This window comes from Pleurodeles waltl, chromosome 9, assembly GCF_031143425.1.
Source record: "Pleurodeles waltl isolate 20211129_DDA chromosome 9, aPleWal1.hap1.20221129, whole genome shotgun sequence".
Lineage (NCBI taxonomy): Eukaryota > Metazoa > Chordata > Amphibia > Caudata > Salamandridae > Pleurodeles > Pleurodeles waltl.
Window position 1 is genome coordinate 93,597,632 of NC_090448.1, and position 27,204 is coordinate 93,624,835.

The 27,204-nt window shown below is 44.2% G+C and overlaps 1 protein-coding gene across 5 annotated transcripts in view; it reads right to left on the minus strand.

Moving 5' to 3' along the window:
- Positions 1–27,204, minus strand: part of ITPR1 (inositol 1,4,5-trisphosphate receptor type 1) — a 1,104,774-nt gene continuing 1,077,570 nt past the window's right edge. For all 5 annotated transcript variants that reach the window (XM_069206352.1, XM_069206351.1, XM_069206348.1 and 2 more), the window contains 2 exons: positions 17,319–17,480; positions 1–1,485 (listed from right to left, as the gene is read on the minus strand). In XM_069206352.1, the coding sequence (XP_069062453.1) occupies positions 1,399–1,485; positions 17,319–17,480 (249 nt within the window). In that variant the 3' untranslated portion in view covers positions 1–1,398. The remainder of the gene's footprint in view (positions 1,486–17,318; positions 17,481–27,204) is intronic.

Sequence of the window (27,204 nt, forward strand, 5' to 3'; positions counted from 1 at the left end):
TCATATTTACTGCTTCATATTTATTTAAATATTTTAGGGATTTACAAATTCTCAGAGCATTTAACACTATCGCCAAAAGGATTGCTCTTGCAAATTGAGGTCAGTGTACAAAACCATGTGATTTATATAGATAAAAAAACAAGACAAATGAACAAAAAAATAAACACGGATCTCTCTTCTGTACAGCTGCCCAGAGCAGGAGAAAGCATGTGAAAACATCAGGCTGCCACTAAAGGTTGTGGGTCGCAAAGCAACAGGACAAATCAGTGCTCGGCTATATGCATAGCAGGAGAAACTGGCTCCGGGGGTCGGTGGGGGGCATGCAGCCACATCCATGCCAGAGAAACTGTGCACTGCCTGCCACAGTGCAGTGGTGACTGTAGGTTGCTGGAAGTCACTGAATGTGGGATGGACAAAAGGGCTGCCGATCAAAAGTTAAACCAATAAGAACACGTTTTATTTGCAACAATCAATGCGTTGATCAGAAATGCTGAAGACATCATAACATGACTGAATGACCCACAAAAATAGGAGAGCCTCAACTGTGCAGCATCTCAGACTCATGGGTACATCTATGAATTAGGAGCAAGTCAACGTGACATTACCTCAAGTGGAAAGAGAATAAAGGGCACAGTATATAGGTGACCATTTTGTTTATTGGGAACTCTGCAGCTAATCAACATGGGGGGGTGGGGCACAGGACCAGAAAAGGACATGAAAGCAAACTCGTTTGGCATGATCAAAGAATCTGGTACAACTTTCTAGGGTGAAAAAAATATGTACACTGCTGGGGGAGGGAGGGGAGGGAGGTTGGAAGTATTCAAGGACAGGAAGTGGACAGTATTTGCCTCTCCCCTGTACCAGACTAGCCACAGGCAGAAATAAAATGAACTGGGAAGCATGTAGCAGCATTTACATAAGAGTAACTATGGTTGATCTGCCAGTAACAAAGTGGTGAGATCTCTCTACCCCTAACCCCAGGACAGTCAGGAGATCGACCGCCAACTGGAAGAGTGGTTGCATACTTCATATTGCACAACTGTATAAAAAAATCCCATAAATATAAGCTATTCTAGCTATTTCTCTTAAATACAAAATACAGGTCACAATTCTTTTCAGGTAATTCATACTGTTCAAGTGCAATTCAGGTGCTTTCTTTGCCACAAAAAAGGCAGTTTGAAAAAGAAAAGAAAAAAGTTCAGCCGGAAACAAGTTCCCGCGCCCTGCCGTCGTCCCGCCGGTGACTGATCTGTCTCTTCTATGGCCTTAAGGGAACAGTGTAAAAATTGTTCATTTCTAGAAAAACCAAGGGCGTGGTATCAAAAATCCCAAAGGTGGTGCTGGCGCCCAGAGGGTGGCTTCAGTCGAAGCGTTTCGTGGTGGTCCGGGTACATCGCCTTAGGCCGGCTGCTGCAGGTTGGCATTCATGTGAGGCGACTGTCCTAGAATGCCGATTCTCTGTTTCTGCTTCCGCTGCTCTGTCATCTGGAAAGTTTTTTTTCCACAAAAAAGAAAGAAAAAGAAAATTAAGTTGACTCATTAAACCCCAAGACGTTTCCTCTACGTCAAAGATCACAACGAACCCAAACTTCACCTCGGTGGTCACGGTTTACACCGAAAGCCCCCCTCACTCTCAATCATGCGCGAGACCGCAAGCCAGAGACAACACCACAGCAAACAGCTATCCTGGTCACAAAGGCGGGGAATTCCAGGAGCAGGGGATGGCGCGAGCCCACGGGCTGGTGAGCAGCCGAAGGGCTGAGCAGGCTTCAGCCACACACGATTCATGCTGCAACACGGGCGTGTTGCAAAACATTTGCCCCTCTGCAGTCTATTAGGTAATGGGCAGTGCTATTTTTAATACAAATGTCAACATTTGCAAACCATAAAGGAGGGAGTTTGTTAAAAAAACAAAAATCGGGAGACTTTATATTCCTCCTCGACTTGTATTGAAGTGGAGGCAATTTTAAGTGGGAGAAAGGAATAAGAAGGCTTTAAAAATCGTGAGTCTTCCTGAATCGGGTCTATTAGCGTGAATGGCACAACATGTACAGTGATGGGAGAAGCCCACTGCCCATCATGGTTGCCCTATTAAAAAGGCAAAGGACTCACACGCCCCTCTGTTGCATTAGGGCCCACTGAGCCCCTGACACACACCACTGACCGCCTCTGATTTGTCACGTTTTGTGCTTTTTTTCACAACTATTCGTAATGGTTCAACAAGGTCTGTTATGCATTGAAAACATTAATGTTGAAGTGCTCTAGAGCTCCCTCTCCTATACAGAACAGGCATCAACAGCAGGTTCTTCAAACCAAGTCACAAGAAAGATTCTGTTGGTACTCACGTTTCTCGGTACAGGGTATTTAACGCGGCAGCCCTTTCAGCTTTGCCAAGAACGTACCTGCAAGGGGATTGTTCTTTTCCTAGCTGCACCCATTTATTCACTCAAACGTCAATTTATCGAGTACAGGCTAAAGCCAAACTACCCACTAACCTTTGGTACACCCACCCATACTCTCGACACCACGCATCATACTTATTTTACTTCCACAGAAACCGTTTCGAAACTATACACACTGCTGACTGCACAAGCAAGGAAAAAACAAAACACCAAACAATGGCTGTAGTTCTGCACGGGCACCCATATTTAAAAGCACTAAGGTGTCATAACAATTCTTGGAAGTTTGCACTACTTAACATGAAATATTACATAAAACATAATGCAGATTAATAAATCAATTATGACAGACCAAGTGGGGATCAGTCATAGATCTGTCTGTGACAACCCCTGCAAGGCTTAACACCGGTAGGTTTTGGAGTGCAGATATGTCCCTAGCACACGGGAAACAATTACAGAAAAAAATGGCTTGACAAAAGTCAAGTGAAAGTTGGTCAAAAAGTGGCCAGGTAGCTCTCCAGATCCACAATGCTTGTAGGGAAAGAAAGGAACGGAAGTCAGGACGCTGGGATGGTGCCTATGTAAGCACCGCGCATGTCACATCCTGCGCATTCGATGAGAAGTCGTTGGTGCCACGTTCGGGCATGCAAAGGTACTGCTCAAGATTGTCCTGATCCAGTCTGACGCCTTGAGAATATGCTAAGGTAAGTAATCTGAAATTAGAAGTCTCTTCCAGAAACAGGTAACTTGCGCCATCCACTCTCTTTCAGAATGCCTGCAAAATAAGCAGCAACATTGGAGAGGTCTTGTTTCAGAGACCACTAACACAAGCTTAAAGCTCACCAGCAGAGGTTCTATAAACCCACTCCGCCCTACCAGCTGAGGACAGCTGTAGGGTTGGGTCTGAGGCCTTGGCCATTAGTCAGGAACAAGAAGGGGCAGAAGTAACCTGTGCCGCTCTCCTCCTCGAGCACCACTTCCAAGGCCCCTTTTAGTAGCAAGGCAGGAATGAGATGTAGGCCGGGATATATCCTCTGGAAGATGCTGAACTGAATGGGTGGTAGAAAAGAGTACATAGCCCTTAGGGATCGGATGAAGGACCCTGCTGTTTGTTTTGATGAACTCCCAATTGAATAAAAAAATGATGCCCTCATCTAACAGGAAGCTGATGCTGGAGGGAGAGCAAATCAACCCGATTTAGAGGAAGCAGATCCAACGAAAGAAGTGGGTGGCTGGAGCTGCTGCTCCTAGTGTCCCTTGAATCCACACCTTATCCATGAAAGGAGTGGAAGAACTGCTGTGGAGTTGTTGATGCTTTAAGAAGGTTGTTATGGCTGGGAAGGGCAGCCCCTTGAAAAGCTGTGAAAGAATAAAAACTTTTGGTGAAACTGCTTAGCAAGGGAGGGCAGCATTCCAAGAGTCTCTAACAAACTGCATATGCACTAGGTCACCCGGGCATCCACAGAAAGGATTTGAATGCATCCAGGCATGCCTGTGTAAGGTAATTGTTGTAGGCATAGAATAGGTCAGTGTGTCAGTGAGGCTAGGCCACATTTGATAGCTTGCTTAGAGGCATCTAGGCCACCTTTTACCAATTTAGAAAACAGACTACGTGTGCCCTGGGAGATAAAGGACAGCCAGCTTCGACATTTCCACAGTGCATGAATGTATCGGTATACAAGGAACACGGCTTTAGGGTATAAAGCCAGACTTACAAAAGAGAAAACTTTGAGCCCTGTACACTCAAGTTGTTCGGATTTCTGGTCCGAAGGTGCAGTCAAAAGGTGCTGGGATTTATTTTTACTAGCAATGCTTGTACCAACAAACTCTTTAGTGAATTGGTGGTCTACAAGAACATTGGATCAGATGCCACAGGCATGTAAGGCATCCAATTTGATCATCTAGGACACAAAAAAGGCTTCTTGCAGGCAGAGGCCACCAGCTCCAAGGAGTTTCATTAGAAGGTAGAATAGGTTCTGGGGTACTTGTATGTGTTCTCAGCCTTTTCAAATGGATGATCAAAGTGGCAACACAAGCAAGTCCATTGCCTTTCTCATGTTAGCTGCTAAATCGCCCAAAAGTGGGCCCAAATGACAAAAGATCATCTTCAGAGGACATTCTGAAAATCTAGATAAGAGTCTATCATCTGGGTGACAGAGGGATAATATTTTCACCCTCTGAATCATTCGTCTCTGTGAAACTGAAGTCCCCATTGTGCATATCAACTATGTCTGAATCCAAGCCGAAGACTCTATGGAGCAGGTCATTAAGGAGCTGATTTGCGAAAGAGGCGTTAGCATTCTCTCTGACTTCAAGGGCAGAGGTAGCATCAAATGCTGCTCCAAAGAGGGCATTGGAGTAGGAGAAGGCAAGCTAACCAGCACCTTCGGTAGTCCTGGCTTAATTAGAACCTGTATCAAGGCTGAAGCCTGCGGCAGACCAGTCTGGCAGCATTAAAGCCACGATAATCACTGCACCTGAAAGACCAGGCCATTCACAAAAGTTAAAGGGCAACCCTAAAGATATCCAGCACAGCCTGCTGAAAGGCCTCAACCCGGGAGGGGTCAGCAGATGGAACCTGAAACTCCATCTTAAGAACTGGGATCAACTCTGAGAACGAGTAAGAGACTGCTGTTGGGGAATGGTTTCACGAGATCTAAAAATGGTCCGGAAAACATTTCCTTGAGAAATAAGACTACTCCATCTAATGTTTTGCACCTATTTTTTTTCTTGTGGGCCACCTAGAGGACCATTCTCTGGCAGAAGAGTTACCTGAGTGAGGAGGTATGGGGACGATTTGAGTTGCGCATCAAGGGGTCGTGATAAGACCCCAAACACCACATAGATCATGGGGATGTGACAGGGATATCTTTCAGAACTGTTGAGAAGGCTCGAATGCTAAGACATTAGAAAGTGATATATGACCTAATCTGCTCAAGAAGTTTAAATAAGTCACAGAAAACGATGACCTGATGCCAGCATGCCAAGCAGCGTCATAAGGGCCAGCATTGTCACTTCCTGGATTGGCCTAGCTGTGATTACAGTTGCCTGGTACCACTGGGTGGCCCTAGAGAGCTACTGGTAGAGAAACACATTTCAGATCCAGTCTAGCACATGGGGATAGGTTTGATGGTGAGAGACCTGCAGGAAGGTATACCAAACAGGTCTCCCTATGAACAATCATGGTCCCACAAGTTTAGTGCTTCACGGAAGATTTTCAAAATTCAGTGAAGACAAGTTAAGGGTGCATGCTTGGCAGGTTTTAAAATTTGAAAGTGCACATCAACTGGTGAAAGGAGGCAGGGAGGATCTGCCAAAACACAAAAGTGGGGAGCAAAACTAGAATGGAAGCACCTGCAAGAAATAAACATCTAGAGATATTTTTACCTTTACAATTATTGCTGGGATAAAAAGGTTCCTTACCTGCAGTAACTATTGTTCTAGTGAATACTCAAACTACCTCCAAATGCCTCACCTGCAGAATTGCCCCAAGCGTCAGACTGGATTTGGAAACTTTAAAGCTCTCATGTTGTTGCAAAGGGACAGCAGCTTTGTGTTGATGCTGGAAGAGGCATCCGATTTCACTGAAGCCAAATTGCGCCCTCCCTTGTGCAATGACATGAGTTTCTATCCATTTTTTCTCCGCCTTCAAGGCGAACAAATGGACTTTTGGCAAGAGTAGTGCAGCACCAAAACAATTTGGGGTCTTATTAACTTTCCCTACAACAAACCACCAGTCAGGGAAAAGGGCAGTTCGGTGAGGAATCTGCAGGTAGAGTACCCACCAGAAAGATTGTTACATAAGTTATGTGTTCTTCTAATGGATTATTCTCCTTGCAGATTCTTCACTTGTAAAATAGGTGAAAGAGCAATATCCTACGTAGGAGGGTTGCTGATGGATAGTTATGCAAGGAAGTCCTGCAAAACAGACCTGGCAAAGCGCCCCCCCCCCCCACACCATGCACTTCAGAATTTAGGCAACAATGTCTGGCAAAAGTGTGTAGAGGTACCAACATAGCTGCCTTACATATCCCTGCAACTGGCACTCCTCTTGCAAAAGCAGGTGTGGAGGATTTGGCCTTGGTGAAATGGTCCCTGATCCCTTCTCGAGGTTCCTTTGTGCTTAAAGCAGAGCAGGTATATATGCAGATGATGGATCCACCTGAATAGGGCCCATTTCTGCACTGCTTTGTCTTTCTTGCCCCACAGTATCCTATGAAGAGCCGGTCATCCTGTCGTGTGTTTCTGGTGCGGTCCAGGCAGAAGCTTACCATCAGCCTACTATCCAACTTTTGCAAACCTGTGCTTAGTGGGAAGGGGTGGGAGATAAAAGGTCGGAAATGTGATGGACTGGTTCAGATGGAAGGTATTCACCACTTTTGGAAGGTATTCACCACTTTTGGCAGGAAAGTAGCCCTTTTTTAGCAACACCAACTTGGGATAAAAAGAAGCAAAAGGTGGGCAGAAACTCACCTGTCTGGCCAAAGTAATAGCCACCAAAAACCCTGTTTTAAGTCAACAGCCTCAAGGGACAACAATGCAGGGGCTCAAACTGAGTTCCCATGAGAAAAGTTCAGACTATATTAAAGTCCCATGGGGCACCTGAAAGTGGGCTAGATAATACAGATTTGTGGACCCCTTCCAAATATGCAGCAGAATTGGAGACTTGAACGTGGAACGCTAACAATGCAGCCAAATACCCCTTGACAGTGCCCTCTGCACACACTCAATGAGCGAGGGAAAGTGCAAACTGCAGGTCCAGGGACAGCTTAACCTGTAAGGAGTCCGCATTGTTGTCCATGCACCAAGCAACAAAGTTACTCCCATCTATCAGAGCAAGGAGACTTGGTGGAGGGGCGACATGCTACCAATATGACATCCACCACCTCTGATGGAAGCTGAAAGCAGTTCAGATGTCCTAGCTCAATCTACAGGCAAGGAGGTGGAGGTCACTTAGATTGGGTACAACCCTCCCTCCCCTAAACTGGGAGCGCAGATTCGGTCTGAATGGCAATTTGAGAGGAAGATACATGGCGAAGTGTAGAAGATCCATGTACCACACCCTCTGTGACCATTCTGCGGAAATGAGAATGATATGGGCCCAGTCTTGGCAAATCGTCAGAACCTGAGGAATAAAGGATATGGGGCAGATGTGTAATGCAGCTGAAAGTTCCACCTTAACTGAAACACGTCCCTCAAAGCTCCTCTCAACAGATACTCGTGGGCAGGGCACTGAACTGCTGCCACTGAACATTTTCCGATGAGGTGAACAAGCACACCTGAGGAGTGCCCAATTAGGGAAAGATGTTACAAGCTACTTCTGGGAGACACCACTTGCTATCAGCAAGTTCACACTGGCTCATTCTCTCATCTTGGACATTCAGAGACCCCCAGTAGGTGCTTAGCAGCAAGTCAGATCTCTTATTGATGTGCCCAAGACCACAATCAACGCTTCCAGACAAAGGAGGAGAGACCCTTCTCCCCTTTGTTTGTTGACATACAACATCGCTGGTGTGTTGTCTGTCAAAATCTAGATGGACTGACCTTGGATATAGGGGAGGAAGGCCATGAAAGACTCGCTTGAGGTCGATGTGAAGAACCTGTTCTTCTGGAGATTAGGGACTCTGACCTTCAGTTCCTCTAGATGGGTTCCCCCACCGAGAGGAAGAAGCATCTGTTACTACCGTAGACACAGCTGGAGGTGGGGAGAAAAGGTCATCCCGCAACTCAGGTTTACCTCGTTCCACACCAGACCACTTCTGCTGCATGGCTAGGGGGAGATTACAATTGAGTCTGACAGGTCTCTGTCCTGTAGCAACTGCCAGCGGAGGCACAACTGCAGGGCCTTCATGTGCCAACATGTACATGTGACTAGGAGAATGGATGAAGCCAGCAGACAGATAAATCTTAGCACCCTCAGAACTGGAAATTGTCTGCCTTGATGGAAGAATGGAACCGTCTCCTTGATGTCAGCAATCATCTTTGGAGGAGAAAAGGCAGAGAATGGTTGTGTCCATTACTGATCCTATGAACTGGAGCTGATGAGTGTCACATGATAAATTTGGGTTCATTGATCAAAAAGCCCAGGTCGAACAGTAGCAATACTGTTGACTATAGATGGCGTGACACCATCTCTGGTGACCAAGGCTTCCATTAGCTAGTTATCCAAGTACAGGAAGATTCGGATGCCTGACTTAAGATGGGTCACGACCTCTGCCATCATCTTTGTGAAAACGTGGTGCCTAAGGGAAGCACTGTAAATTGATAGTGCATAGAACCCACCCCAAATCACATATACCTCTGATGTGACCACAAGATGGGTATGTGGAAGTAGGCATCTTGCCAGGACAGAATCAGTGAAGGGCAATAAAGGTTCCATCGTAGGAGCTAATGGTAGGAAAAAGATGTTGGTCTTTGCCTCTACTGAAGATTCAACACCACTGCTGCCTTCTTAATCATATAGAATGTCATTACCTCTGGAGTGAGGGGCCCAGTAGGAAAGACTCATCTCAGGCGAAGTGTCCATTTCACTTGTGGAAGACCGCCCTTGCAGCTCATGACTGGTTGGTGACATCACCTCCTTAAGGGTAAAGGTCTAAGGGGTTTGAGATTGTTCCAAACAGATCATGCGTCCTGCTTCTATAGTCTTCAAGGATTCTTTGCGCTTACCATCTTAACTTGTTTTTTTGGTGTGGCTTTGGGGACCTGTGCTGAAGGAGGTGGTGACAGTGCTACTGGCCATGGCATAGGCTGTGCAAGTGCGGTGTACCTCAAAACTGGTTCAAAGGCAGGAGGTGCCGGCTCTGGTGGAGTGCATCACGGCAGTGTTAGGCGTGCACAGTGGTAAGCTGTATAGAGCAAAAGTGGCAGAAGGTGTGCCTGATGTTGCAGAGAGTCTGGAAAGATACGTACGTGCCACTGAAGAACACTGCCTGGTCGCTGCCTGACATGGAAATTCCAGAACAGTTGGTGTTGGTTTTCCCAGGAAGGTAAAAGTTGGAGCCAGTGGAGATCAGAGCAGCTTCAGAGCCAGGTCCAGCAGTCACTGGCTCGAGGGTGCTTGGAGAAGACAGGGACAGCTCCACGAAGACCAACAGGCTCCAAGGAAAAAGACTGCGTGGGGGTCAGATGGCATCTAAGACATACCTTTTTGTTTCTTGTGATTTTTGCTTTTCTTGCGCTTCACACTTCAAGAATGTGAAGGGGAGCAAGGTTCAAACAGACAATTACTTCACCTGTCTTTGGCATGAGCCATGAGCAGCTTGGCCTCATGCTCCATGATGACCTTTGAGTGCAGGCTCTGGCTGGAGTCACAAGAGTGTAAGTTGTGATGTGACCCATGGCATCAGAAACAAATGGAATAGGGGTCAGTAATTGTCATTTGTCACTTACAGTTCCTGCAAGGCTTAAAACAAGAAAGCTTTGGTGGTGACATAGTATTGCACTAAATTATTTTCTGTGGGAGGAAAACATAACTGAAGAGCAAGCTCTGGATACGCACTGAAGGTGCGCAAAAAGAAGGAAGTGAACTTGTTGCGCTGGGGAGGATGCTAGATGGTTTCAGTGACTACTTCAGACTAAACGTCCGGCATTGACATAAAGCCAGTGGCCATTACGGGTGACGTGAAATCTTTTTAAGCTTTCGGATCCAGTCTGACGTTTGGGATCATTCTACATGTCAGGAATCTGCAGATAAAAGTATCAAATAGAAATTATAAACGGCACTGAAGGCAATATTAGAAGATCCCAGGCTACACTCTCCAATCATTGCAAAGGGAGATAAGAGCCTCTCTCCCCACCCCTCTCCAACCCAACAATGGTTCAGTGTAGCAGCTGAAGGAAACGGAAGTGCACCTTCGAGACGTCCACAGTGTCCTAGATACAGAAATGCTCCATTGAGATACGATGCTGCATACAAGCAGTATGCACCTAAGAGACCCAGGCTCTAGACACGCAGCAGCGAGGAATAGAGATGCACCACTGGGCATACCCACCATATAGTTGTATTGCAGTCAGTTGATGCTCTTGGACTACATGCTGTGGGTGTGAAGCTGCAGCAAAAGTGGAGAGGTACATCTTTTGGCAGTGCATGCTCCGAGTGCAAAGGTGCTAGGAGGCAGTAAGATATGTACCTCTGGGAGAACACGCTCTGACCAACAGCAGTATGGTAGCACAGGTCAGCCTCAGGGGATTGCATGATTTTAGAAACCAGTAGATCCAATGATTGGTACTCCGGTACCCCACAGGGTCAGTATTAATAGGGAAGCAGAGAGTTGCACCACTCAGGATCCATGATCTGGGTTTTACACGAGAAGGTGGTATTCAGATGTTCCTCTGCCTTCCAAGATCTGGGGGTTGTAAATCAGCAGCCAACAGTAGTAAATGTGATTCTCTATGGTTCAGTCTAGGAACCAAGAGACTACCTCACAGAACAGCTGATAGGTGCACCTCAGCTCTAGGGTTCCAATACGCTGGAAGTACGGTTGCGACAGTGGAGAAGATAGATGCTTTTCTGTGATACATCTGTACCAGAACAGATGAGACACGCTCTTCTGAGACACCATGGTTTGGCTACGCAGTAGCAAAGAAGGATGTTTCTCTGGAATACCATATACTACAGAAGGGATAGGTCCCTGTGATACCATATACACCATGTGAAGCAGCAAAAAGCTCAAGCTATATAAAGTTATTCCAAAAGTGTCACAGCTATACTACTTTTACCGTGGTCTAAGAGTTTTACAGAAACATTACACATCGACAGCAGATCACACAACCTGCACATTTTAAAGCCAAACATCGGTAAACTGGGAATATGTTTCTCAAACTTCTTGCACCTGCAGTGCAGGGTAAGTTTGTCTGTAATGGCAAAGGTAAGGTTTTTCCAGAAGCTTGGTGCTGCAGATGAGGCACTCTTCAAACTTGCCAACAAAGTGTGTTAGAGGGGCTGTCAAACAGTACTATTCAAACAGATTTTGCAAGATGATCGCACCTTTAGCAGTGCTCTGGCAGCCTGGAAAATAAATGCTACGCATTTTCTTTCCGCAATGTGGGTTAGTACCCACTGAGCAAGACTTTTAGTCCCAAACATATGACTCACAAAAAAGTCCCTTTCGTTGTTTTCAGAGAAATGCTTGAATAGGAGCAAACACCCGGACAGCAGACAGTCTACTTGCATAGGAAGTGTGCCAAAACACTGCATTGGAACCCATAGCAGGGTACGCACGCGAGAAGCCAAAGTACTTCTCACAGACCGCAGAAGTCAAGACTTGGATCAGTGGACCATTCAAGGGGTAAAAGCTCGGAGGGTTGCAAAAACCCATTGCTCCAAGATGTGTTTTATGCCTCACCTCGTGCCATCTTCAGACTGAAACATCACGGGCATTCAAGGCTTTCATACTTCACGACAGGGACTTTTGCTTTGACCGAGGGACGGGAGCAGATCTCAAACAGTCAACACTGTGTTGGACAGATATCCATCTCTTCCACAGACAAAGAAGCAACGCAGTAAGACAGACCCAGAAGAATGTTCGCTCACAAGAACGGCCATGTATGTTGAAACAGGGCCATGTACATCCGCTTCAAGACCATCTTCCACACAGTCATGAGCTGCATCTCAAATGTCAGTCAATCAGCAGACATGTTATTCAGACTGCTTTCTTTCATCAAAATATGCAACAATCACTTGCTCTAATTCAGATTTGTGTTTTAAACCCTGGACTGTTAACAGCTGACATCCAACATCTGAATCATTTAAGGGGGAACCACAAATTCTAAGGAAAGCCTTACTGCAAAATGAGACATGGGAGGAGGAAGAAACCAGCATTTGCAATGCAATAGGTCTCGCATTGGTGAGAGTTTGAGCTATTGGCGTTGTAAATGACAATGTATTGTACCTATGTGTTTTTGATTTGGAGTGTAGTGGATGTATGAATAGAGACGCAGCTGCAGCACTGCAGAGAGGAATAAGAATGGGAAATTACTTACCACTGCAAACAGAGATACAGCTGCAGCACTGACTACAGAACTCAGAATGGAAGAGTTACCGACAGGACCAGAGAAGCAGCTGCAGCACTGTCTAGGGGACTAACAATGAGGAATTACCACTGGCAACAGAGAGGCAGCTGCAGCATTATCTATAGGACTAAAAATGAGGAATTACCACTGGGACCAGAGAATCAGCTAGCAGCTCTTTCTAGAGGACTTAGAATGAGGAATTACCAATAAGACCAGAGAAGCAGCTAGAAGAACTTCCTAGAGGACTAAGAATGAGGAATTACCACAGGATCAGAGAAGCAGCTAAAAGCACTGTCTACAGGACTTAGAATGAGTATTTACCACTGGGACCAGAGATGCATCAGCAGCATTGTCCACAGGACTAAGAATGGGGAATTACCACTGGCCCAGAGAAGTAGCTAGCAGCACCGCCTAGAGTACTTAGAATTGGGAATTACCACTAAGACCAGAGATGCACCTATCAGCATTGCCTAGAGGACTTAGAATGAGGAATTGCAGATGGGACCAGAGAAGCAGCTTGTAACGTTTTCTAGAGGACTTAGAATGAGGAATTACAGACAGGACCAGAGAAGCAGCTAACAGCACTTCATAGAGGACTAAGAATAAGGAATTACCACTAGGACCAGAGAAGCAGCTGCAGCACTGTCCATTGTACTTAGAATGAGTAATTACCACTAAGACCAGAGAAGCAGCATTGCCTACAAGACGAACAATGAGTAATTACCACTGGGACCAGAGAAGCATCTGCAGCACTTTCTAGAGGACATAGAATATGGAATTACCACTGGGATCAGAGAAGCAACTGAAACTTTGTCTACAGAACTAAGAATGAAGAATTACCACTGGGTCCAGAGAAGCAGCTTGCAGCATTGTCGAGTGGGCTTAGAATGAGGAATTACCAGTGGAACCAGAGAAGCAGCTTCAGCATTGTCTGCAGGACTAAGGATGAGGAATTACCACTGGGAACAGAGAGGCAGCTAGCAGCACTGCTTAGAGGACTTAGAATGAGGGATTGCCACTGGGACCAGAGAAGCAGCTGCAGCACTGTCTATAGTACTTAGAATGAGTAATTAACAGTGAGACCAGAGAAGCAACATTTCCTACAAGACCACCAATGAGAAATTACCACTTGGACCAGAGAAGCAGCTGCAGCACTGCCTAGAGGACATAAAATATGGAATTACCACTGGGATCACAGAAGCAACTGCAGCATTGTCTACAGGACTAAGAATGAGGAATTACCACTGGGAACAGAGAAGCAGCTAGCAGCACTGCTTAGAGGAGTTAGAATGAGGAATTATCAACAATACCATAGAAGCAGCTAGAAGCACTTCCTAGAGGACTAAGAATGAGGAATTACGATCGGGGCCAGAGAAGCATCTAAGAGCACTCTCTATAGGACTCAGAATAGGGAATTACCACTGGGACCAGCGAAGCAGCTTGCAGCATTGTCTAGAGTACTTAGAATGAGGAGTTATCAACAGGGCCAGAGAAGCAGCAAGCAGCACTGCCTATAGGATTAAGAATGAGATGTACCACTGGGACCAGAGAAGCAGCAAGCAGCACTGCCTATAGGATTAAGAATGAGATGTACCACTGGGACCAGAGAAGCAGCAAGCAGCACTGCCTATAGGATTAAGAATGAGATGTACCACTGGGACCAGGGAAGCAGCTGCAGCATTGTCTGCAGAACTAAGAATGAAAAATTACCACTGGGACCAGTGAAGGAGCTGCAGCAGTATATATATAGAGGGCTTCAAATTGATGAGGACGGGATGGGTGGACAGGCCATCACACGCTGTAACAGGAGGTAGTGTGATGGCCAACAAAAACGTTCTCAGTTAAATTGCCTTGGAGGGAACTAAGCACACAAGTATAAACATTTAGAAAAATGCACAGATAAAAAGGAACCATTTAAGACAAGCACAACAAAGAACAAAAGGTAATAGTGTGCGTGGTTAAAGCCCATAGACTGACTACAGCAGCATGTCTTGCAGACTGCGCATGCACGCTGCCTAGGCTCAACCTAAAAAAGGATGGAAGCAGAGCTCAAGCAAAGGGAAATAAAAATAGGAATCCAGGAGGCAAAATTAAGACACATGAACCTCAGAAAAGAGCAATTTGTGCATTTCGGACAGTGTGCTGAAATCTGAAGCCCATGAGCATGCTACAGAAATAGAATCAAAGATCTATTCAAGAGAGAGCAGTAAAGCAGTGCTCCGGTCAGTCCTCGCAATGTTCTTTGACAAACCAAGTGTCACCTTCATATTTACCACATTTCACCCTGCAGCGGGGTAACCCGTGAAAGGAAGACAGCATAAATAGTCAAGCATCAGAAAAAGCATTACCTGAAATTCTGCTTGGGAAAAGGGTGCAGTTATCGTGTGCTTAACATGTTTTAGCTCAAAAGTGCCTCCTCTGCCCCCTGCACTCAGTGTTTCACTACTTTGTCTTCCCTATTTGCATAGCCCCACTTGGCCTGGTCCTTCCAGGCTTTCCATTTGCCTCGCTCCTTGAAGCAGGTTTCACAGTTACTTCTCTGGTCACATGACTTGACTACATTGCCATTGCCCCTGCCCCCCCCCCCCCCCCCCCCATGCATCTCCACCTCCCCACAGATTGGGCTCCTGGTTATCCCTCTGATCTCTTTGTACACCCATGTTTCCAACAGTGCCTCAAATCCTTGTCATGCCCTTCTGGACTACAATCAGAGCAAATGTAAGGATACTGCAGTTACAAATCTAAAATACCCATGGGGGTAGTACAAAGCTAGCTTGCAAAAGAGACTGGTTTGCTCAGGTGTCACACTCAGTTGCCTACAGGCCCCTTCCGGCGCAGATCAGACTAACAACTTAATTGATCAAAACCAAGACAGAGCTTTGAAAGGTCATGAGCCAAAATCTCAAGTTTAAGCCTTTAGGAAGAAAGACTCTGAAGTGAAGGACTTGAAGCTGCTACCCAAATTCAAAGCAGATTTTGTTGCTTTATTTGTGTGAAACTCAGCAGCTCAAGACACCACTCACTGGGGCTCGATTCATACTGGTCTAGTCCAGTTCAACAGACTGGTTACTCCAATACAGGAACCCACAGATATGCATATTTCAGAAGAGGATTCACCTCAGTGTGATAATAGGTTCAAAGGCTAGTGCTATTCCGAAACAACCAAGTACCCTGGCTAAACCATAAACATTTTAAAACAGGTCTAGCAGTAATCGCACCACAAGGCAGCTTTCCCCCTCAACATAGCCAACAAGGAAAATTCTTCCCTGCAACCTAAAGTTTCCCCAAGCAATTCACATGCAATAAACTCCAGATCAATCTCCCAGAGTATATCAATCTCCCGATGGCATGTGCTGAGATCCAGAAAACTGATCATATATTTGTGGTCAATCATGCGCTTCTGAGAAAAATCCCACCTCAACAGTACACTGGTGGAAGTCAATTACAAAGTTAATCACCTGCCCAGAAGAGATTTAGACATACAAGCTCCTTATAACCTTGCCCATGAAACAATGTCCCATGAAGGCTCAATAGGTCATAACTCCAATGAGGCAGCCTTTCAAATTATAAGCCAATCTATGAATTGCCAAACACCTGAAGCAGTGGTTTAACTAACGGAGAGCTGCTTCCGCTCATTTTCATCTGAATGTTCATTGATTAAAATATGAAATGTCAGTCTCTCTCTCCCCACCTCGCCCCCCCCCTCCCCCCAAGACCAATTTCATGATCCCTGTGGAGGGGAGTGCTGAGGAGTCCATCTTTCTCAGGCCTTATAAAACACTTACTCAAGAAGCTTGACTGATCAAAATAAAACAAGTGCACTAACAGTTTAATGCACTAGATACCCAACTCTGTGTTTGGTCTAATAAGGCAAACGCAAATCAAGCCCAACAGACGGAAGCTCAGTAGGCAATGTTTAATGGTTAACAGGAATATCTGTCTAGATTTAAATTAACACAACACTGAACAAACGTGGAACAGTATTTTGCAAAGTTAACCTACTAGGCATTCATTTCCATGGCTTGACATGCCTGAACCAAGACCTAACCTGGGTGGTGAAATTAGTAACAAACCTTCAGGTTTTAGAACATAAAACTATCTGGAAACCACATGAGCAATGACGCTACTAAAGATTAAAACATAAACCAGAACAGCCTTATGTTACCTCAGTAACTCTGCAAGCACCGCAGCCTTTGCCCAAGCTCAGTCACAATTAACAAAATCCATTACTGCATGAACAGTGATACCTTAAAACAATATCTACCAAGGTTCAGTTACTTCAGTACCGAGATATAGATCATCCATAAGCTGAAGATAAGAGAATTATCTCCTAGCACACCTCTTGACACCAGTTTAGAAGAGGGCAACGTTAAGTCATTTTTGGCCTCAAGCTCATTATAGTAAATGGACACTATAACCAACATAGTGGATTTGCATATATTCTACCACCAAACCCTCAATTTAACAAAACTCAATTGTGAGCTGCTGTTTTCGCAGACGTGGACAAAGCTTTCCAATCAAGGAGGTTGTCCGTGAAATACTATACAAAAATACAGCCTCAATAAAAAAAAACTTCAAACTGGCTTATAGCAAATCCTTAAAATAGTATTTGCTTTGAAAGTAATCTCCATATTAGCATTCACCATGTATCAAACAGCACAATAACTTACTCTATATGAGAGCAACAGCGTAATTCGACCTAAGACCATAAAGATCTCGCGGTGATGGAAAAGGGTTATGATTAGAGGAAGACAAACATGGCATTAGGTTCACAAGGTGCCATTGTCAGTATTTAAATGCACAGACATTAAAATTCTGACCCCTATAAAATACTTGACCCAGATACAATGCTTCACAGAAACTAGACAATGCAGGTGTTCTTCCTGGATCTTGAGAGGTCCTCACCTGGTCCTTGAGCTCCGACAGCTGGCTCGAGAGATTAACTACCAGTCTCATGGTCGACTCCAGCTTCTCCTGCAGGTTTCTCAGCTCGTTTTGCTCTCCTTCAGAATCACTGCTCACAAGGGACATGGCTCGCATCCTAGGGAACCAGTCCAAGTTCCGGTCCTGCAAACCAAAACAAAAAACCGAAGGGGTTAGGACCAAAACAACACAAAGCAGAAAGAAACAATTTACTAACGTAATGGGAGAGAGACAATCATTGCTGCATACATGGCCTAATTTAAAGGGATGCGGTGTGCAAATACACACTTGCACCCTGCACCTCATGTTAACTTTCCCCCACAGTAACTACAGCAGTGCCTTCCTACCCAGAATAACCATAGAATATTTTCCAGCCACCTGTTTGGCTCTCAATCATTTACATTTTACCCAAGTTTTCTCATTCTTTCCAATTGTATTTTAACAGCAGAAAATAAAAGAAAAAAAAACTTAAATAATCATGAGAAAAGGTTATCTGATACTTTGTAGAGCTAGCGTCAATGGAAGCATAATCAACGCAACCAATTAAACAAACCATTTTTAATGACAGGAAAAGAAAAGGGTTTGTCTGGAGTCAAAGTAGGATAACATGCAGTTATATTCCTTTTCCATTAAATAATTTGGACCAGATTTAAAAAAAACAGCATACACTTCCTTACAGTACCAGGAAAAAACATGTGAAATGGTGGGAGTTACTACTGAAATATGCTGACATCCCTCATCAGAGCCTACTGTTACATTTTGAATCCAGACAGTAGTGGATGCAGGTAGTATGGCTAGATTTGTTTGATGTACAAGTTTCAGAGTGTTTAATGTTGCATTGCGTCAGCTTTGTAACACTTCAATGTCGGAGTACGACAAGCTTTGTGGTACCTACTGCTGGAGAATGGCTACCTTAGAAGAAGGCCAAGGCAACAGAGATCCATTCTTTCAACAACAGATTGGATCATCAGTAATTTGACAGTGCACCAAATTTCCCTTAGTGCTGTTGTTGGAAAGATGGTGGGGTAGGTAAGTACGTACACGTAACAGGCCACTAACCCCCACAAGGATCCAGTCAGGTCTCAATAAATTAATCCCCGCTCAACCATGGGTAGCCTGGCAAAAAAGCAACAATGCTTAACTTAGGAGACAGGTGTGTAAAGAATTCAAAAATCACAAAACAGTTATTAAGTAAAAGACAAAGCACAATAAAACTCCAACACCAATTTATGAAAATAGAGTATATGTACATCTTTAAAATTACACCAAAATGATTAACATCGGATAAGGGGAACCGGAGATATACATTTTTATAGAATTACTGCTTTCTAGTGCATAGAAACTAAACATGCCAATCTGGTCGCACTAGACCAGGGCAAAGTCAAAGTTTGAGGCTGACTACGATGAAGCCCTGTTCGGCTACAGCAAGCAGGAGGCCTCATTCAAAAGTTTACCTTCGGACTTAGCCTTTTTCTTGAAGATTTTCTTCAGCGGGTCGAAACCACCTATCCACTTCCAACCACCCTGGAGCCCTCTTCGGATACGTGTCGCATGAGACTTCGGTGAAGAATTCTACCTTTGGACTTCGACGATTTTTCAAGACGGAAATCTTCGTTCGGGCCGAAGTCGAATTTGGATCCAACGTCCCTGGAGCCCTCCTTGGAAACGCTGCGCGGGAAGTCCCTGTCAATTTTTTACATTCAGACTTTGTCACTTTTTTGGAGCTTTTTCTCTCCGACGGACAACCCCACAGCAAGTCAATTTTAGTAGACGTCGTTAGGTTGCCTTTCCAGGAGCCCCCAGTGAAATTCTGGAAGTCTGGGGCTCTGGAGCTTTTCAGTGGGACAAACGTGAAAGTGAGGCCAGGTCCCGGTCAACATAAGCCGGCTTGACTCACTACGTCGGGTCAGTCCCTTTATGGAACTTTTCTCCAAAAGTTATCTAATCTTCTAGATCTTGTTCCAGAAGGTCTTTGAAGGTCCTTTAGGAGTCCACAGCTCACCCCAAGGTTCCAGAAGCTCAGAGTTGCTCCTTTAGGTTTAGGACTCCAACTTCCAGAATGCACTTGGCTCAAACTCCAAAAAGACCACTGGACAGTGGTCAGCTTCTTCAGGATTTGATGCAGCGGACTGGTTAACTATTTTTCACCTGTGCAAGCAGGGAGTCCCTTCTTGAACCAGTTGAAGCCAGACAGTCCTTTTTGTGGTGAATCCCAAGTGTGCAGCTAATGCAGTCCTTCAGAGTTCAGTGTCCGGGTACAGGTCAGGGGTCCATGCAGGGCAGTCCTCCTGACATTTTTCCTTGTAGGGATCTGAGGTGTGGGTGCAGCTCTGCCAAATTTATCCTTGCTCCTGGGGTGAGAAGCGGGGAATGGGGTCAACTATCCAATCATAGGCAAGCCACATCCTGGGAAGTGTGGCAAAAAATCAATCCCAGGAAGCAACATTCCTTAAAAATCCAAAATGGCAGAAACTGAATTTGAGATTAGGTCTGGCTGAGTCCAGCCACTGGTGTGGCTAAAAGTACGTTACTTACCTTCGGTAACAATATATCTGGTAGACTCACATTCTAGTTGCAGATTCTAAGGTAAGGAATCTGCAACTAGAAATCTCTATCAGATATCATTTACACACCACTCTCCTAATCTAATCAAGAGGGAACCTGGTTGTCTGGGATTGCAGGAAATGGGGAAAGTCCTGAGCTGCTCCAAATGTATTTTTCTCCTTTTAAGTCCAGTCTGGCTGATCTCCCCCATCCTGTTTTCCCCATCTGCTGATGGCAGATCTCCACCCCCAGGCACATCCTTTGTCTTCAGCCCAGGCCACTTCACAACTCATCAAGACAGTCTGGCCAATCAGAGAAGGGCACTACAGAGCTGAAGGTGGCAACTTTCAGGTGAAGTTCTAAAACTCTTTTCCTGAACTAGTTATATTAAATTCAACAATGGCACGTTGTTGGATTTATTAGAACAATAAATTTGATACCAAACGTGACATAGTTAGCTCCTTTTGGGACTTAATTAAAATAAAGCCTCCCCATTTTAGCCTATGGAGCTCATTCACTACAGTGTGGGGAAAAACAAATTTGGCCATTTTACCTCATCAGGGTTTATAAAAACAAATTTTATACAGTCCCTGCTTATAGTTACATAGTACCCAGGCATAGGGGCAATTAAGGCACATCTTAGGGGTGACATATGCAAAAATAAGGTAGTTTAAGACTTTGGAAGTACTTTTAATTCCAAAGTCGAATTTGCATATTACTTCACTTTAAAAGCAACCAGCAAGGCAGGCCTGCCTTTAAAATGATACTGGGCACATCAGCAATTCACCAAGGGATGCACCACCTATACTGGAGTCCCTAAACCTACATGCCCTACTATATACTAGGAACTTATAGGTAGGTTGACACAGCCAATTATAATTAGCCTAAATTGCATACTCATTTTACACAGAGCACAGGCCCTGGGACTGGATAGCAGTAACCAGGGTACCATTAGAGTCAGGAAAACACTAGCAAAAAGTGAAAAATGGGGCAATAAGTTAGGGGGCTTCTGTAATCAGCTGTTGTGGGAGTGGTCCCAAAATGATGATTTTGCTTCTGACAAATGCCTCCATGAAGAAATAGGATTTAAGTGCATGGTACTATGCTGGGTTAGTCTTCAGATGTAGGTTGAGGGAGTTCCTGAGTTGAAAGCCCTAGACTTAACAAGGGTCTTCATTCACACTTCATTTGTTTGTAACTGGATTGGTGGAACGATTTTGCTTTTCCAAACCTAACTCTGATTCTGAAATTTAAAAAGGGTTAAAGCAACATTGCAGGTATTCAAGGCCTTTGCCATGGAAGACACTGGAAGTATGCAACATTTATGAACTCCTGTCAAGAACCCTCAGACTTGTCATGTTATAACAGTAAAAAGTAAAGGAAAAGCAGTAGGAGTATTAGTAAATAAGTATCCACAGTGGAAAAGGCGATGTCCTTATTGGAAGATAGCTTGTCGAGTTGCACTGCACACGTTGCAAGGAAGACACAGAAAAATAAATCCAAGATGGCTGACGAGATGTTCAGATGCAAGTTGCAGTTCTAATGTTGCACTGTTTTGCTACTGTGATACACGTGCGCCGCTAGAGCGCTTCGCACTTCAACTGTATCCTGACAGGAATCCAGAGGTGTGGAGAGAGCGCTCGTGAGGTAAACGTTTTTGGGGCAAAACTTCACTTCAAATGCATTTTCAAGGACTATTCAAGTAAACCACAGATAATTCTTAATGTTTCAAGAGCGAATACAGTGTCAAAAGGATTCACAGCATTTCAGAGATTTTACGGCTGGGTTAGACAATTAAAAAATATTATGAGAATATTAACAACCAAACAGATAATTTGTTATCTGAATACTGACAACCCGAGTACAGAAGTTTACAGAGGCACTGAAATACAACGCTTGTGAAGATACATACAGATTACCATTTTCAGAAAAAGACAATATAAGACAGTCCACAAGAACTACAACTTCACAAATTATACAATAATATATGTGGCTCATAATATTTATATATATATATATATATATATATATATATATATATATATATAGCAACTATTCGGTACAATTTAAAGAACGTGAAGGCAAACAAATGTAAAACATATGTCCGAACAAAAATTGCCAAAAGTTTAACTTTCATTCAAACAAGAGAACAACTTCAATAAAACCCACTTACTATTAATCTCTATATCCATCATTAAGAGAGAGAGAGAGGGAGGGGGGGCAAATTCCTCAAGGAATTCAGGTAAAGAGAGTTGTGATATAACTGCCAGTAAAATTAACTATTAGTGAAGGTGGAAAGATGATAAATTAAACAGTGTGTCCATAGTAACTGAATTGTAATCTTTGAGGTGCTGCTTTCCAGATTAACAGAGAAGTGAGTGGCAGACTGAGTTATCAAAGAAACAAGACCTTTGAGGCAGTCTCTCTAAATCCCATTCCTCTTTCCCCCTCCAGGGTGCTCAAAACAGAGATTCTATTTCATTGCAAGTAGTCTGGGCTGGGTCTGAGGATTAATCTTCTGTTCCTGAGGCAATCGAACCAAGATACTTGACAGCTCCAGTGGGAACCAACAATTACTTACAAACCAAAGTCTCCAACACACGGATATCTTATGTTTTCCCAGCTGAGAAGAAAGTATAGCCTCCTATTTTTCATTTGGGTTCCATGAGGTTTTGGGTGCTGGAAGAAGTTGTTTGCGTCCTGGTGCTTGGAAGGAAGCAGGCATAGTTACTGACACTGCATTCTGCCCACTTGGTTCTGGTGATTAGGGGTTTGACTGTACAGCCTCATCTCCATTAGATAAGTAAACCCTGTTGAAATGGTAATCTGGTAAGTTTAACCTAAAGCTTCTAGACGTGAGGGCTTTCTTGGTTCTAGAGCCACTGAACGATCTGTTTCTGAAACAGTTTTTATTCTCTGAATCTCTTCCTCTATGTAGGAACAGAATAAGGTAATCCCATGTAAAGATGTGATAATAGAAGTCTTGTGTGCCTTAGGCTGAAGTCGAAACAATCTTGCATAGAGGTGTTCTTCTGCAAGCCTATACTCCACCTCCCATAGCTACATCTAAATAATCCCCAATTGAAGGGTTTTAAGTTACTTGCCTTTCGCAAATACATTTTTAGAATGGTGTCTCTTCTCTTCCAGAAGAAATGCAATCAATGTCTGCATCCAAACTCACTGGATAGTGTTCATTCTATGTCCAATATTGGTAGTCCTATCAGTTTTTCAGGGCACAGGACCACATACACTAACTATGATATTCATTACACGTTTACCCATTTGGTATACAAATGTAACCTGACAAAACAGGTTTTCTTCCACAACTACAGACAATAGCAGGGAGGCTGGTAATGGGCAAATCTTCAAAAATACTTTACTGCTAGCAGCCACCTCCTATTTGCATCAAATAAGTCTAGTAACTCCTCAAATCACCTCCAGTTAACAAGAAATTGTAGAATTAGAACTTCTTGGGAGAAGGCAAGGGGTAGCAGGGTCTTAAAATGAACTTCTTTTGTGACCTTCCTTACCACAGCTCACCAACCACCTCCATAGCATCCGAAATGCTGCAGCAAGACTCGTCTTCAACCTCCCCAGAAGACCCAGGATCTCTCTCCACCTCTGGGCCCACCACTGGCTCCCCATAAAGCACAGATGTCTCTTCCAACTCCTCACTCAAGCCCACCAGGCCCTCCACAATGCTGTACCAACCTATCTCAACAACCGCCTCTCTTTCCACCACCCAAACAGAGAACTCTGATCAACCAACCTTGCCCTGGACCACGTCCCCCACATTTGCCGTGACCAACATAGGGGAGGGGGACCCATCTCCTACCTCGCTGCCAAGTCCTGGAATTGCCTCCCCTTTCACCTACGCACATCCCCCTTGCTGAAGAACTTCAGAAAGCAGCTCAAGACATGGCTCTTCCATTGCCAGCTCCAGCTGGGCCAAACCCGCAGCACCACCACAGTACCTGGAGACCCTAAGGGGTGACAAGCCCGTGCTCTAAAAGAAACTTCTGATTGTTTGCAGGAGAAGAAACAAGTTACTTACCTGTACATTATGGCTCTCCAGTATGGATATCTTTCATAGAGTCACATGCTTGAATCCTCCCCATCGTCATGATGGGAGTCCCACAGTAATGGCAAGGATTATGTGCCACATAAAAGTATTAAAAACCATAGAGAAATTAAGTGGCACTGGTAACATTTCACATTGTTTTATAAGAACCAAATTCCAGCCAATCAGAGCACAAACCCTGAAGCTCTCTTCCACTACAGGACCACCATACCTTGGATTTCAAGCACAAGGGTACAAGATGAATGTAAGAGGTGTTCCAAGAGGTGAGCCCCACGGGTGAAGGAGGTAAGGTCGCATGTGAATCTATTAAAGATATCAATAGTGGAGAACCGCACTGTACAGAGTTAACTTGTTTCTTCTTCAGTATTGAATCTTTTATAGATTCACATGCTGGAATCAGATTAGTAAACAGTACCAAGCTAATTACTATGATTAAACTAACATTTCATTCTCCAAATATAAAACTTTAAACAAAGTATAACTTGATATGCATTAAAGAACAGTTATTTACCTTACAGAAACAGGCGACGTAAGACCACTTTCCCAACAACAGCATCTGCTTTCCAAGAAGAATCCAAAAATAATACTTGATGAAGGTATGAGCATTAGACCATGTTGCTGCTCTGCAAATGTCCAGTAAAGATGCCCCAGCAAATGGCTGTAGATGTGGCCACTTTTCTTGTGGAATGTTACTTTGCCATCAACGGCCTTCATAGCTTGGTCATGGCAAAAGACAATGACTTCAGGTACCCATCGAACTATACTGCTCTGCAAAACAGCAGAACCCCTTCTAGGTAGGGCAAATGTTACCCAGTAGTTGGTCAGATTTTTGAAAAGTCTTTGCCCTTTCTATAGAAAATTTTAAATATCTTCTGACATCTAAACAATGCAGGGATCTTTCAGCTGATTTCGAAGGGTTTTTGAAGAATGTCAAAATAACTGGTTCGCTCCAGTAAAACAAAGTTGGAACTTTTAGAATGTATTTAGGATTAATTCTCACTATCACCCAGTCATTTTTTAATTTTAAGTAGGGTTCATTAAACCTAAACGCTTGTATTACACTTATTCTTCTAGCTGAGGTGAGAGCAAAGAGAAGGTCCATTTTCCATGATAAGCATTTCATTTCTGCCTTATGTATGGATTCAAACAGACTTATCACCTTAGATAGAACCGTATTAAAATAAACAGGTCACTGGGGGACTCTTTAATGGAGAAGAGGCCCTGAAGAGACCTTTCAAGAATTCCTTAATCAGTCTATTAGACTAGAGAGAACTTTGTCTCAGAACTATTTATTTAGCTGCCAGATTCATATTTATTTCGTTAGGAGCTAGACTTGACCTTGCCAAGTGGGGTAAGTAAGGTAGAATCTGTTCCAGATATTTTCCATTTCGTTTTATATGATTTGCCTGTAGTATCTGCTTGTGATTGCTTTAGGATTGCTTTACATTCTTGTTAGATTCAATAATCTGAATTCATAGTTTTAAGGAGCCAAGCTGATAAGTTTAGTGATTGGATCTGGGGATGAATGATCAGACCCTAGATCATTGAAATGAGGTTCGCTGTTGGATTAAGTTGAATGTGTGGACATTCTGATAGAAGCTTTCTGAGATAGAAGCTGTCTGAACCAACATTGCCTTGGCTGCACTGGAGCTATCCCAATGAGACAGCACAGTCTGTTTCACTTTTTGACTACCCTTAGAAATTAAAGGAAAAAGAGGACAGGCGTAAGCAAATGTTTCTGTATAGGGCCAAGGGAAATGTTTCCCCATGATTTTCTCTGACAAAATCTGCTTGCGCACATCTTGCATTTTTTGTTCTTAAGAGTTGCAAAGAGATCCAAATTTAGGGTTTAGAACTCTTAAATTTTACTCTTTCCTGTTTGATGAGAGAGAGAACATGGCTGTGGTATTGTCTGTTCGAACCAAGTCAGTGAAGTTTTCTATTCTGGGAGGAAAAGATTGAAGACCTAAAAAGACTGCCTTCAACTCTAGGAAGGTAATGCATTCTTGCTTCTCGCGAGGACTATTTGCGGTGAAGAACAAGTTACTTACCTTCAGTAATGATTTATCTGGTAGAGACATATTCTAGTTGGAGATTCCTTACCTTACAATTTCCCCCAGGCGTCAGACTGGATCCAGAGATTTTTCTTCGAGCAGTACCCTTGCACGCCGGCAGGTTTCATTGGTTGGCTCCGTGTTCATCATTGTTGTCGTGTTTGACATGACGACGTTGGGGTCATACATAGGTGCCGCCTCGGCAACGTCAGTTTCTTTTCATGACTTTCCATGCCAAAGCGTGGAGCCAGAAAGAACACCGAAAATGGTCCGCCAGACCCAAGACCCTGAAAAGTAAATCCCTGTCCCTAGAAATCAGTTTGCAAGCGGGGAGGATGGGTGGGTCGGTAAGGAATCTGCAACTGGAACATGACTATCACATAAATCATTACCGAAGTTAAGTAGCTTGTTCATCTGATGGAGACTTCTAGTTGCATATTCCTTACCTTAGAATAGATACCCAAGCAATACCGTCCTCGGTGGTGGGCTGCGAACCAAGATCATACTAAAAAGTCCTGCAGGCCCGAACGAACAAAGTAGCCATCTCTGAGGACTGGACTGTCCACGCAGTAATGTTTTGTAAATGTGTGCAGGGATGCCCATGTTGCTGCCTGGCAGATATCTAGGACAGGAAGTCCACGTGCTAATGCTGTGAAAGCAGCAGTTGTTCTTGTGGAGTGAGGGCACAAGCCCCCAGGGGATTGCTTCTTTACCATGGTGTGGCATAGTATGATGCAAAGTAGTACCCATCGTGAGATGGTACGCTTCTGCACCGTCTTCCCTTTCTTCACACCCACACACCCAACAAAGACTTGATCGTCCACCCGGAAATCTTTAGTATGATTGAGGTAGAACCCCAATGCTCTTTTTGGATCCAGACAGTGGAGTCTCTCCTCCTCATGAAAAGGATGTGGGGGTGTGTAATTAGTTGGCAAAGTGATGGATTGGCCTACATGAAAAGGCATAACAGCCTTGGAAAGGAAGGAGGTCCTTCTACGAAGCACCACTGTCAGGGTGAACAGACAAAAATGGGGGTTTAGAAGAAACAGTTTGAAGCTCACTCACCTGGCGAGCAGAGGTGAAGGCAACAAGAAATGCAGTTTTGAGAGTAAGGAGCTGCAACGGGCAATTGTGTAACCGCTTTTAAAGGGGCACACATTAATTAAGTGAGAACCAGACTGAGGTCCCA